General features: G+C 33.5%; 1 protein-coding gene across 1 annotated transcript; it reads left to right on the plus strand.

The window, feature by feature from the left end:
• The first annotated feature begins 3,973 nt into the window (after positions 1–3,973).
• Positions 3,974–5,674, plus strand: LOC146942735 (uncharacterized). The gene is made up of 3 exons (XM_085756797.1): positions 3,974–4,636; positions 4,731–5,150; positions 5,237–5,674. The coding sequence occupies exons 1-3, from the start codon at positions 4,526–4,528 to the stop codon at positions 5,537–5,539; spliced, it is 834 nt and encodes a 277-aa protein (XP_085612923.1). The 5' UTR covers positions 3,974–4,525; the 3' UTR covers positions 5,540–5,674.
• The last annotated feature ends 6,783 nt before the right edge of the window (positions 5,675–12,457 follow it).

A 12,457-nucleotide genomic window follows, 5' to 3' on the forward strand; every position in this document is an offset into this window, starting at 1 on the left:
AAAAATTGACTCATTTATTTGACATTTAATGTTACATTTGTATATTACATTTTGATTGGTTGATATCTTAAAAGGGTAAATACCCCCTAAATAAGAGAGGGTAATCTAAGCCCTTATTAAAATTGATTTTTTTTATAGAAAAATTGACTCATTTATTTGACATTTAATGTTACATTTGTATATTACATTTTGATTGGTTGATATCTTAAAAGGGTAAATACCCCCTAATTAAGAGAGGGTAATCTTAGCCTCACCGTTGTGATTGTATAATATACTATATGATATTTTTTTATTACAATGAGAACCAAAACCCGTTTGTATGATATGATTTTAGTGTTCCAAATTTTTACAAATAAAAGTCACCTACGATTAGATGGTGAAATACTACTTCTCCTATTTACTGTTAAGTGTTTGAAATTAATGGGAGTGATGAGATGAAGTAATATTCTCTCAATTTAAGAGAAATTATTGCATCTTTTAGGAGCGACGAATAACATTGGTTAAATGGGGAAAAAATCCAAAAACCTAACAATCATTGTTGGCCCCTGACTCTTTAGTTTTAAAAGCAGTCACATGCCTTGGTTGGCTTATATAATATCTCCACAATACCTATCCTAGCTAGCTATTGAGACAATCTAACAGACTCCATATATAGATATCGGTTATCAGATTTTAGATTACTATATTGAGGAGAAATGTACAGCAAGCAACATACTCCCATTCAATAAATGATGTATGTGATCTATAATAAAGACCACATACATTATTTATTGAATGAACAAAAAAAGTGAAAAGTTTCTTACATTTGAGACCGGATGGAGTATCTCATCAAATAATCAATCAAAATTGTTGACAGTCAACCAAATTATTAGTCAATATGCTGCAAGGGATCAGCCAAACACATGAACAAATAACTCGCATAATTTTCTGTTCTATAATCCACCCCATAAACCTGCAAGTTTAACATACCGGATTGGTCCATCCGCCAATGATAACGAACTGTAATAAGTTGGTCTGAATCCGTCTTGTATTGGTCTACAGTTAAACGAGCAAATCCGCTTTAGATGTTAGCATATTATCTTTTGCCATGATTCGAATTATGTACTTTAACTCCTTTAAACTCATAGTTCAACCAAATGAGATATCCACCCTTCATTTTATGTTGTAACTTGTAAGTAACAAGGTAAAAAAAATGCACAAATGATATTTGAAAATAATTTAATAGTTCAATTATACTATATATACACAAAGTGTAGTTAATATTTAAAAATAAAAATTACACAAACCGATAACTTATGGTTAAAACATTCCAACCACGTGAACCAAAACAACTGATCCAAAAGCATGTATGAGTCATTGGTTAAACGAGCTGGTCCGCTCTGATCAATATGCTTAGCTCTATGCGTATAAAGAGTAACTAGATTGTTGACCCGTGCGTCGCACGGGTTTATTGTTAAGTGATTGACATACGAATAATAAAATGCAATATATAATTGGTAACGGTGAAATTAATGGGAGTGATGAGATGAAGTAATATTCTCTCAATTTAAGATAAATTATTGCATCTTTTAGGAGCGACGAATAACATTGGTTAAATGGGGACAAAATAAAACACTTCATAAAATGTATAAAATCTGAAAAATATTATAAAAGAAAATTCGGTTGGCATGTAGTTTCATCACACATTGCGAAATACTTCCTCATATACGACGTTAGACGTCACATTGGTATCTTCATCAGTGATCAATATTTTTAGTCCTTCTCTGGATGTAACTCTTGAAACAACATGTTATGCAAGCACTTGAGCAATAGGGTGTTCATAAGTTGCAAATCGAAAGAGTGTCGCCAAAGGATAATTAGCAAAATACAGTGGAATTTAAATTGTACAATTCAAAAACACTACTGATATATGCTTCAATATGTTATATGCTTTAAAAAAACACTACTAAAAACAATCCAAAAACCATTACTTAAGTTATATGCTTCGAAAAACATGCTTTTTTAGGTGTCTATCTAATAAAACAACACTCTTGTGTACACATTCTGTTCCATAATTAATTCTTTTTGAGCAGCTGTTCCATAATTATTAATACAATTAAATTGATGATGATATTATTAGTTAAAAACAATGACCACCAGTAAAATAAATGGCTACTTATTTAAGTAAACAAAAAACCACCAAGTACTGTTGCAGAATCACTTTCCCCTTCCTCTATATGCAATCCGATCCAAGGAAAGGTGATTCTCACCTCAAAATTCATTCACAGTTGCACAACTTTGCTTGCAAAGAAAGAAATAATAAAAATATGCATAGGAAATAAAGGCTAACAGCAGAATAAGGTTTTGAACGAAACAAATTCAGATTAAGTTCAAAAAACATGACATTACACGACACAGTCTGAATCCTTAGATAATAGACCAAGAAATTGCGACAAAACTAAATAGGAAGATTGCCAAAATTGGTGTAAACATCTCAAACTAAAAACAAAAAATGCAAAAAGGATATTCCAATTCTCAAAAAAATATGCATATCGATAAAATGCATGTTAAATTAGAGTACCAGTTAAGCAGTGGTATGAGAGGAAGGTTGTAAGGTCACGTCCTTCCATTTACAAAAATCAAAATATCAAAATATATTATTCTTCTGCTGTCTGTGTAATTTACCAAGGTTTAGGTTTTTTTTTAGAGAAACACGGTTTAGGGTTTGCTATATATAGCCGAGTTTGCATGGAAATTAGGGTAGCCGAGTTTGCATGGAAATTAGGGTATTCTGTTTGTAAACGTATTAAATAAGTGTAGAACAACTTGTCAAAAAAAAAAGTCTACAAAAACAATAGATATATACAAACGATGACACAACATGATAGGAATGAAATACTCATCAGTGAGGAGAAATATTAGGGATTGCTGCATTTTAGAGGGAATTTGTTAGGTTAAATTGGTGTGCTGCATTTTAGATGGAATTTGTTAGGTTAAATTGCTGCTAACCTAATGCAGCATTTTAGAGGGAAATTATTAGGTTAAGTTGCTGCAGACCTAATAAAATTAACTAGACTTTAGATCCGTACGACGCACGGGTCTTGTCGACTATAATAGAGACCAATGAATAATCTTTAACCCGTAAGATCATGGGTCGATCAATAAACGCAAATTAGATTATTAGAGATACAATATTACAATCAAATTTGTCTTACTATGTCCTTCAATGGCACTTGAATCTTATCAAATTTTATATTTTAGTTTTGAAAAACTTATCAATTAAAGATTTATTTTATCACAATATATTATTGGGGCATTATCTTCTCATTTTTTTTTAAATTATAAAGAAAAAAGATAAAAAGAATACAATACTATTATATCGTTGCACGGGTCAATTTTATTTATTACTTTTATAGTTAAACATCAAAAATTAACTTGTAATAATTGTTTTAAATTTCTACTAACATTAAAAACAAAGTCACTTCAATTAATAGAATTTCTAATTTACACATTCATCTCTAAAAAGAATAATTACACTTTGATATTTACTAAAAGTAATACTATATTTTTCCAACCAAATACATATCATATCTGCATATATAGAATTTAATAATAGAAGAGATCTTATACAATGTATTAATTATTTTGAAGATGTGTGCTTGATTGAAGAGCTGTGTAATTTACCACGGTTTAGGTTTTTTTTTTTTTTATAGAGAAACACGGTTTAGGGTTGTTATATATAGCCGAGTTTGCATGGAAATTAGGGTATTCTGTTTGTAAACGTATTAAATAAGTTTACAACAACTTGTCAAAAAAAGTCTACAGAAACAATAGATATATACAAACGATGACACAACAGGATAGGAATGAAAAACTCATTAGTGAAGAGAAATATTAGGGATTGCTGCATTTTAGAGAGAATTTGTTAGGTTAAATTGGGGCGCTGCATTTTAGATGGAATTTGTTAGGTTAAATTGATGCAGACCTAATCATACTTATTTCTAATATGAATAACATTGCTAACAAAGTGTGCCAACCCTAATTCTACTCGCTTTTGGCGCCTTGCTGTTCCTATTTTTTTGGAAACGCTATGCCGTGATTTTTTTTCTTTCGGTGGCGTAGTTATTGATATCACAATTCACAAGACAATGATACAACTTCTATTATCTATGCCTTTCTGATTAGTTTCAAAACATTGATTGAATGGCGGTTATTGTATTCCACCATCCCTCAAATATTGGTTTCCCAAAACGTTATTCAATACCTCCCATTTTCCCAATGTTTTATGGTTTCATATCAAAGGATTTTGCCTTCTATATATTCAAGCTTTCAAGTATGGAGTCCACGTTCCCTTTCCAGTGATGACTCACCACCACAACTTTCAGGCAATGCTTTCCTATCATATGCTAATTGGTGAATATTCATACTATTAATTTTTTATTTTCTGTTTATGTTATTTTTTGTTCATGTCAAACCAAAATGTTCTGAAGTTTTTCTATTTTTGTAATTGCATTTTGTCGCCATCTTTTTGGTTTTAAACCATTTCATGTTTTTTTCAACGTCTTTGATCCCCAACCCAACTACTGATATGGAGAGGAGGATCAACGAGCTTCGTCTGAAATATCGGACATACATGGTTGAGATGGATGTGAAATACGTGGGTGGTCTACCTAATATATTAGTGCACTCTAACTTTCATTACTGTTATGTGTTTATTTTTTAAATTGTTAATGATGACTTTGTTTACTCAGGGATCTGTAATGCTGCCAATGATGTTTTCACATGACTTTGGGGACCAGATACATCAGTATGCAACCCTTATTGATCCAAGAAACAATCATTTTGAGGTATTGGTGGAAAGAAATAACCAGGGAATTTATCTGACTAAGGGTTGGCATGCTATTCGTGATTTCTACAAGGTCCAATTTGGTTCGTGGATTACCATTGTCTTTAAGGGAAACAACATGTTCAACATTAGAGTGAAAAATAGGTTTGGTAAGAGGATTCAGTATCCAACCTTGGAACCACCAATGGATTTTAGGGTTCATCGTATTGTTGTGTCAGTCACCCCTAACTGGGTTGTCCCGCGCCCATTTGTGCATGATGTGTTTAATTTTCAGCTAACTTATGAAAAGATTTCGCGTCTTCATGATGTTATTGTTAGATATTTGGTAAATTCATAACTTTTTTGATCTTATATTTCACTTAACATGATAAATTTTGCTATAATTACTGATATGATTTTTTGACATTGCAGGAACTTGCTGAATTCATATTTGCTCATATGGCTTTGGACGCCAGAATACCATTCAAATTCCAACGGAGGCAATCCCCTATTACGGTTTGTTTTGGTATGACAATTAACAAAAGTCAAGGTCAATCACTAAAACATGTTGGAATCTACTTGCCACAATCAGTTTTCTCTCACTGCCAATTATATGTTGCAATTTCCAGAGTCACATCAAGGAAGGGTTTGAAAATTCTCATAACTGATAGTAACGGCGACTGCACTGACAACACAAACAATGTTGTTTACAAAGAAGTATTCCAAAATGTATAAGCACTTATTTAAACAACACTGTGACATTTTGACAATAACTCATATTAGACATTGTTTCTGTATTGTTAATGACAGTTTTTTTTGGACTAACGCGTCACTTTTCTTTATTCAATAACAGCAAAAAATTTATGTTTCCGGTTTTTTTTCCAATTGTTTTCTTTATTCATACCATATATGCCCCGTGCAGTAGCACGGGAAGGAGATCTAGTAAAATTAATAAATAAAGATAAATAAGGATGAAATGGCATTGCGAAGATACCTCAGCCACCCAACCGAACCGAGAATGAGGGGATGAAGGTTGTGGATCCATTAAATGATGAACAAAAAAAATTCTTTGAGTAAAATACCCCACTAATTTAAATTTAAATTGGAGATTTTTTATTTGGTATTAATCCTCCTGTTTTCAAAGAAAAGGACATTGGTAACCTAGAGTTGGGTAGTAAAGTAAGTTAAATATATTAAAAAATTGTTCTACCGAGAATCGAATTCATTTTTTTTTATAGAAAGAATTTTTTTTTGAAGGAAAAAAAATAGAATTCCTATTCTCTTCAACAATTTATTTAGTGGTGAAGTTTATTAACTACTTGAGACAACTTACATAGTTTATTAAAATTTGAGATTTTGAGAGAGAAAAAGACATGTGAAAGCAATTTTTAGTGACGCGTGCAGTAATTGGCAAACTTAACGTTCAGTTGAGCTCAAATTAAGCATAAAAAACATAAAAATAAGGAAAAGGGTCAAAAAAAATTTTTTTTTTATAAATTTAGGAAGACAAATGCCAAAACCAACATTTTAGAAAATAAATGATATAAGAATTCAAGGAGGCAATATTCAGCATGCATCCAGATAAATCACCCGACCCGTCTTAACCCAGCTTTCTTTCAACGGTTTTGGAATGAAATTCATAGCGATGTCTACTCCTCAGCCTCCTCTTGGCTCGACTCTAGTTCCTTACCTACAGAGCTTAATGTTACAAATATTGTTCTTGCATCTACGGGGGACAATCCTGAATCAATGAAAGATCTCCATCCTATATCCTTGTGCAACGTTCTTTACAAAGTTATCTCTAAGGTACTCGCTAACCGCCCCCGACCCCTTATTAACAAATGGATCTTTCCGGAGCAGGCAACATTTGTTCACTCCCGTTCCATCATGGACAACGCTTTAACGGCGTTTGAAACTCTTCACCACATGCGATGCAAAAGGAAAGGCAAAATTGGCGAAGTTGCCCTGAAACTAGACATATCAAAAGCCTTTGATAGTTTCAGTTGGTCTTATGTGGAAGCTATCCTTACTAAGATGGGGTTTTGTGCTAAATGGATTTCTTGGATGATGATGTGCATTGCTTCCGTCGAATACCATGTTATTTTCAATGGAGACCGCATTGGTCCTATTACCCCACATCGAGGCCTTCGTCAGGAATGTCCTCTCTCGCCATACCGCTACATCTTATGTGCAGAATGGTTATCTTCTATCATAAAAAATTACGAGCTTCAAGGTAAATTACACGGAACCAGTATTTTCCATTCTGCCCCATCGGTTAGCCATCTTTTATTCGCGGATGACAACTGATAAGTGTTTAAAAGTGATATATTTCATATAGGAGTTTAGGCATTTTAGTGACTTGTTTTGCAAGATTCTCCATGAAAAACTCCAAATATTATGCAAATATGTCATTTATGCTTTTGAGCCTTATTCTACCCTTTTTGTGCAGGAAAATACAAGCAAGGAACAAGAAACGTCAAAGTTCAAGCAAGCTACGTTATAAGCGTGTGATACGCTATTAGCGTGAGCAAAAGATGCCAAAGCCCAGAGAGATACGCCATTAGCGTACCTGGGGCGTGATCCTGGTGCACTCTTGAAGAATACGCTATTAGCGTATACTGAGCTATTAGTGTACAAGCTCCAGAGAGCTACGCCATTAGCGTACCTGGAGCGAAGCTGGTCATGAAGAAACACGCTATTAGCGTGGGTTACGCTATTAGCGTAAAAGCTCCAGAGGGACACGCCATTAGCGTAGCTGGAGCGTAGGAGCAGGGCAAGACCAACATGGCACAATCCCATTGGCCACAAACTTAAACCGCCACACTGCGCTATTAGCGTATATTTCGCTATTAGCGCAGGTGTAAAAACACAGGCCCTTTAAATAGCATTTTTACCTCTCTTTTAGGTCATTCACTATTCCATTGATATTTTCATACATTCTAAGAGAGAGGTCAGAGCTATTTCCAAGAGAGAAACACAAAGCAAGTTGTTTAATAGTAGATTCAACTCAAGATCGCTTTGGACACGAAGGATCTTGACATAGAATCTTCATCTTCCCTTCATCATTTGCATAGTATACATGTCTATGTGTAGCTATCATCTTCTTTGTAGTATTGAGGTAACAAACAAGTTATTATGTAATCTTTTGATCTTTTAATATATAAGGTTCTAGCTTAATGATTCAATATTGTTGTTATTCTTATGTTTAATGCTTTCAATGAGATTCAAGATGATTTGGACACGAACTCTTGAATCTAGAACTAGAATAACAATCTATCTTATGTTATATCACTCTTGACAAGTTTGTAAACCTTTGATAATTACTTTTAATCAAGAATTTAATGCTTTCGGATACTTAATCAGGCTGGACACGGTCGATTAAGTTATCCGATCGACTTTGTTATCGTTTAAGGGATTTGGACACGAATGTTTAAACGCTAACTTAGAAATAACGACGTTGATTTAGACACGAAGGATGTTGTAGAAATGATTGTGATAATATTGGTTATAAAGCTAGAGTCTGTTAATCGATCGAGAGATTGCTGCTGTTATGCTTGCTCGTTATCTTATACCGCAAGCGAAATAGTTCGATCTCCTCTCGTTTTTACTTTTATGTCATCTGTGGATATAGTGTTACAAACAAACATTTTATAAATGATACCTTAATGTGAAAGATTGTGAAAACGCTTATGATTTAACGCAACTCCCTGCGGAAAACGATCCTATATATACTCACGTGTACATAGTTATATGACATGTAGAAATTCTACATCAACAACTTCCTTTTTTGCAAAGCAACAATCTCCAAAGCTCAAAATCTGAAGGAAATCCTCTCTCATTATGAACTAGCATCAGGGCAAGCAATTAATTACAGTAAATCTGTTATCGCCTTCAGTACTAACACGCCTTCAGATGTCATTTTGGCCATCTCCTCCTCCCTTGGGGTTTCTAATATCATCGGTTCTGGTAAATACTTAGGCATCCCCTCTATGGTAGGTCGCAGGAAGAAGGCAATATTCTCTTACCTAAAGAACCGTATCTGGAAAAAATGCCAATCTTGGAGTGCTTGGTCCCTTTCGCGTGCTGGTAAGGAAGTTCTCATTAGATCAGTTGCTCAAGCAATCCCATTTTATTGTATGGGAGATTTCCTCCTCCCTACCTCTCTTTGTGATGAGATTGAAAAAATAATGAATTCCTTTTATTGGGGTTCGAAAAAGAATGGCGCTCGTGGAATCAATTGGGTGAATTAGGTCAAATAAACTCTTTACAAAAAATTTGGAGGCCTAGGCTTTCGTAATATGGAAGCCTTCAACTTATCCATGCTCGGTAAGCAAAGTTGGAAACTCTTATCTGATTCGTCTTCTCTACTTACTCGTGTCCTCAAAGCCAAATATTTCCCGCGAAGGAATTTCTTCGATGCCCCTCTCGGTCATAATCCAAGCTACACATGGAGAAGTCTTCGGAGTACTCAACATTTACTTACTTTGGGGCATAGATGTAAGATTGGTGATGGCTCAAAAATTAATGTGTGGAATATGCCTTGGTTGCACAACTTACCATCTCTCAAACCATCCACTCCTCCTCCCCCAAATTATGAGGACTTAAAAGTTAGCGACTTGATGATACCGGGGTCAACCTATTGGAACCATAACTTCGTGCATTCTCTTTTTAATGATGGTGATGCTCCTGCCATTCTCTCCACTCCTCTCTACAATAGACAACGAGAAGACTCTCGCATCTGGAAGGCAACAAATGACGGTTCCTATTCTGTTAAATCAACTTACCGTATCTGCATTGACATTTTTCATGAATCTCTACAGGTGCAAAATTCCACTTATTGGCAGCTCCTTTGGCACCTCCATGTTCCCCCCGCGTACGTGCCTTTCTTTGGCGTGCAACTCATCAATGTTTACCTACGAGGAACAACCTCTCCAAATGGAACGTTCCTTGCTCTGAAACATGTGTTTGTTGTGACCTTTTGGCTGAAAATCATATGCATTTATTCTTTATCTGCCACAAATCTGTTGTGTGTTGGAATCTCATTGGTGTTAACAACATCATACGCGAACTGCTACCTAGCGCAGACAATTTCCAAATATTTCTTTTTGATTTTTTTAGCAGACTAATCGACCAGCAAAGGCATTTAGCAGCTATGACACTTTGGAGTTTGTGGAAGAGTCGCAATTTGTTGCTTTGGGAAAATACGAACACCACTCCCACTCTCATTGTCACTCGTGCTCAAGAGGTCCTCCATGAATGGAGTTGTATGCAAAAAATCAAAAACCCACAGCACCATGAGGAACAAATACATATTTGGATAAAACCTCGACAAGGTTGGATCAAATGTAACGTCGATGCTGCCATCTTCAATTCTAATACGATCATGGGTTACAAAATATGTTTCAGAAACTCCACAAGCAATTTTCTACTTGGTAAGTCCGATTTCAACTACTCCTCTGCCACTGTTTTGGAAGCTGAAGCTATTGGTCTTTTGGAATCCATCAAAATGGCAATCTCAAAAGCCTTTCACCATGTCATGTTCAAAACAGACAGCAAGATTCTGGTTGACTTACTAAAATCCACCAATCCACCAATCCTCCAATCAATGAAATTGGTGATCTAGTTTCTGAATGTAAAACTTTTACTTAGCAATTCCGACTATGTAGTGTCGTTTGTTAGGAGGCAAGCTAATAAAGTAGGTCACAGCATCGCTAGAGCTGCTTTATCTCACCCTAGCCCCCATGCCTTTCGTGAAGTACCTACTACTTTGAACTCACTGATTTTGAATGAAATGCAGTAAATTTGCCTTTGCTCAAAAGAAAATAAATGATATAATCTTTCAAAAAAAAAAAATATATATATATATATATATATATATATATATATATATATAAATAAATTTTGAGTAAACGATTAAGGATCAGAATTATATTTTATTGAGAATATCAAGAATATTAATTGATATTATCCGAACTTTTTAGATAATAAAAAACAATTATATTCTCTCCGTTATACTTTTTTTCTTTGCCTATTTTTTTCACGAAAACATATTTTATAATTTTAATTAAACAAGCCTACTTGGGTTGGTAAGGTGGTGTTGGTTTTTGATCTTGAAGTGCACTGTTCTCAAAATTTCAGGTTCAATTATACCCCAAATGTCAGTTATGGTGGGCTGATTTGGCTTCGTAAAAAAAATTTAAATTATAGTTTATGAGTAATGATATTAAAATGATGAAGTTAACTAAAATTTCTTTATATTTGAGTCAATTTACATGTTTTTTTACTAATATTTGTCAATGATTTTTTTTGGTTAAACCCTCTTTTTTTATGAATGTATTTGAACCTGTTTTTAGGAAAAAATAATATTGGCAAGTTAGAGTTCATTCAGGATATAAGAACAAATTGGTCCTGGCATGGTCAGGGGCGTAGCCCTTCATATGGGAGGGGTAGCCTTGGCTACCCCAAAAAAAATATTATCCTTCAATTTGTCGTATGTATTTTTATCCGACTATCCCAAATAATAAACATTGAGCTACCTCAAACAAGTTGAGTTGCAAAAATTAGCATAAATAATAAAGTAAAAAAATTACTACAAGATTGATAGATTTATTTGTGTTGATTTAATACTTCCGGTCTCAACAACAACAATAGAGAAACCTTTTTCAACAATAAAAATTATCAAGAAAATAGTCATAAACAAATTAGATGGACAATGAATTTCTTACAAATAACCTATTTATTTACATTTGAAAAGACATTATTGATCTAATATTAAACAAGCAATTATTGATGAAATTGGGTTCTTGAAACGCATTTTGCCCAACGTTTCTAAATAGCGATTTTATGTTAAGTTCCTATAAGATTTGTTAATTTTAGTCCTTACTTTTTTATTAGAGATTAAATTCAAGACTAAAAATACTTTTTTTTGTAAAATTTTAAAAATCTGAGACAAAAATTGAATATTTTTTTAAAGACTAAACCTAAAAAATTATAAATTTATGGGACTAAAAATATATTTTATCCTTAAATTTAATATGTTTGTTTTTTTTTAAAAAAAATCTTCTTTAAAGTTGGCCCCTACATAAATTTTCTGTGAGCTCCGCCGCTGGGCATGGTGTTTGTTATTTTTTTAGTCCGGGTGTAAGCTCATTGTTGAATCCATTAACTCTATCTCTATTTCTTGTAATGAGTTTGGATATATAATTCTAGATATAAGGTTTTATCGTCATCCCACAGTAACTATTTTGTGTGCTATGTTAGGAAGCAAACAAATAAGATAGTTCATAACATAGGTAGAGCTTTTTTATCTCATCTTAGGCCATATCTCCTTTATGATGTTCCTTCTTATTTCTTCCCGCTTATTATTAATGAAATGAATTAGACTTGCCTTTCCTAAAAAAAAAAAATTGGTCAAATATTATTTAAAACAACATTCAAATTCAGATTCTTCCACGAAAACACAACTTTGTTGTGAAATGGGATAGTCCAAGCTATCAAAAGTTTTTTATAAGTAGATATATTTGTATATTTAGATGCTCCAAATAGATGTAAATATTTACATAATTAAAAAAAAATTATTCTGCATAGTTTGCCACTTTCGGTCTATATAGCTACTACAATTAGATTATTTATTTATTTTTTACAATAAAAATA

This window comes from Medicago sativa, chromosome 3, assembly GCF_051527215.1.
Source record: "Medicago sativa cultivar Bolivia chromosome 3, Bolivia_mono, whole genome shotgun sequence".
In the NCBI taxonomy this organism is placed as follows: domain Eukaryota; kingdom Viridiplantae; phylum Streptophyta; class Magnoliopsida; order Fabales; family Fabaceae; genus Medicago; species Medicago sativa.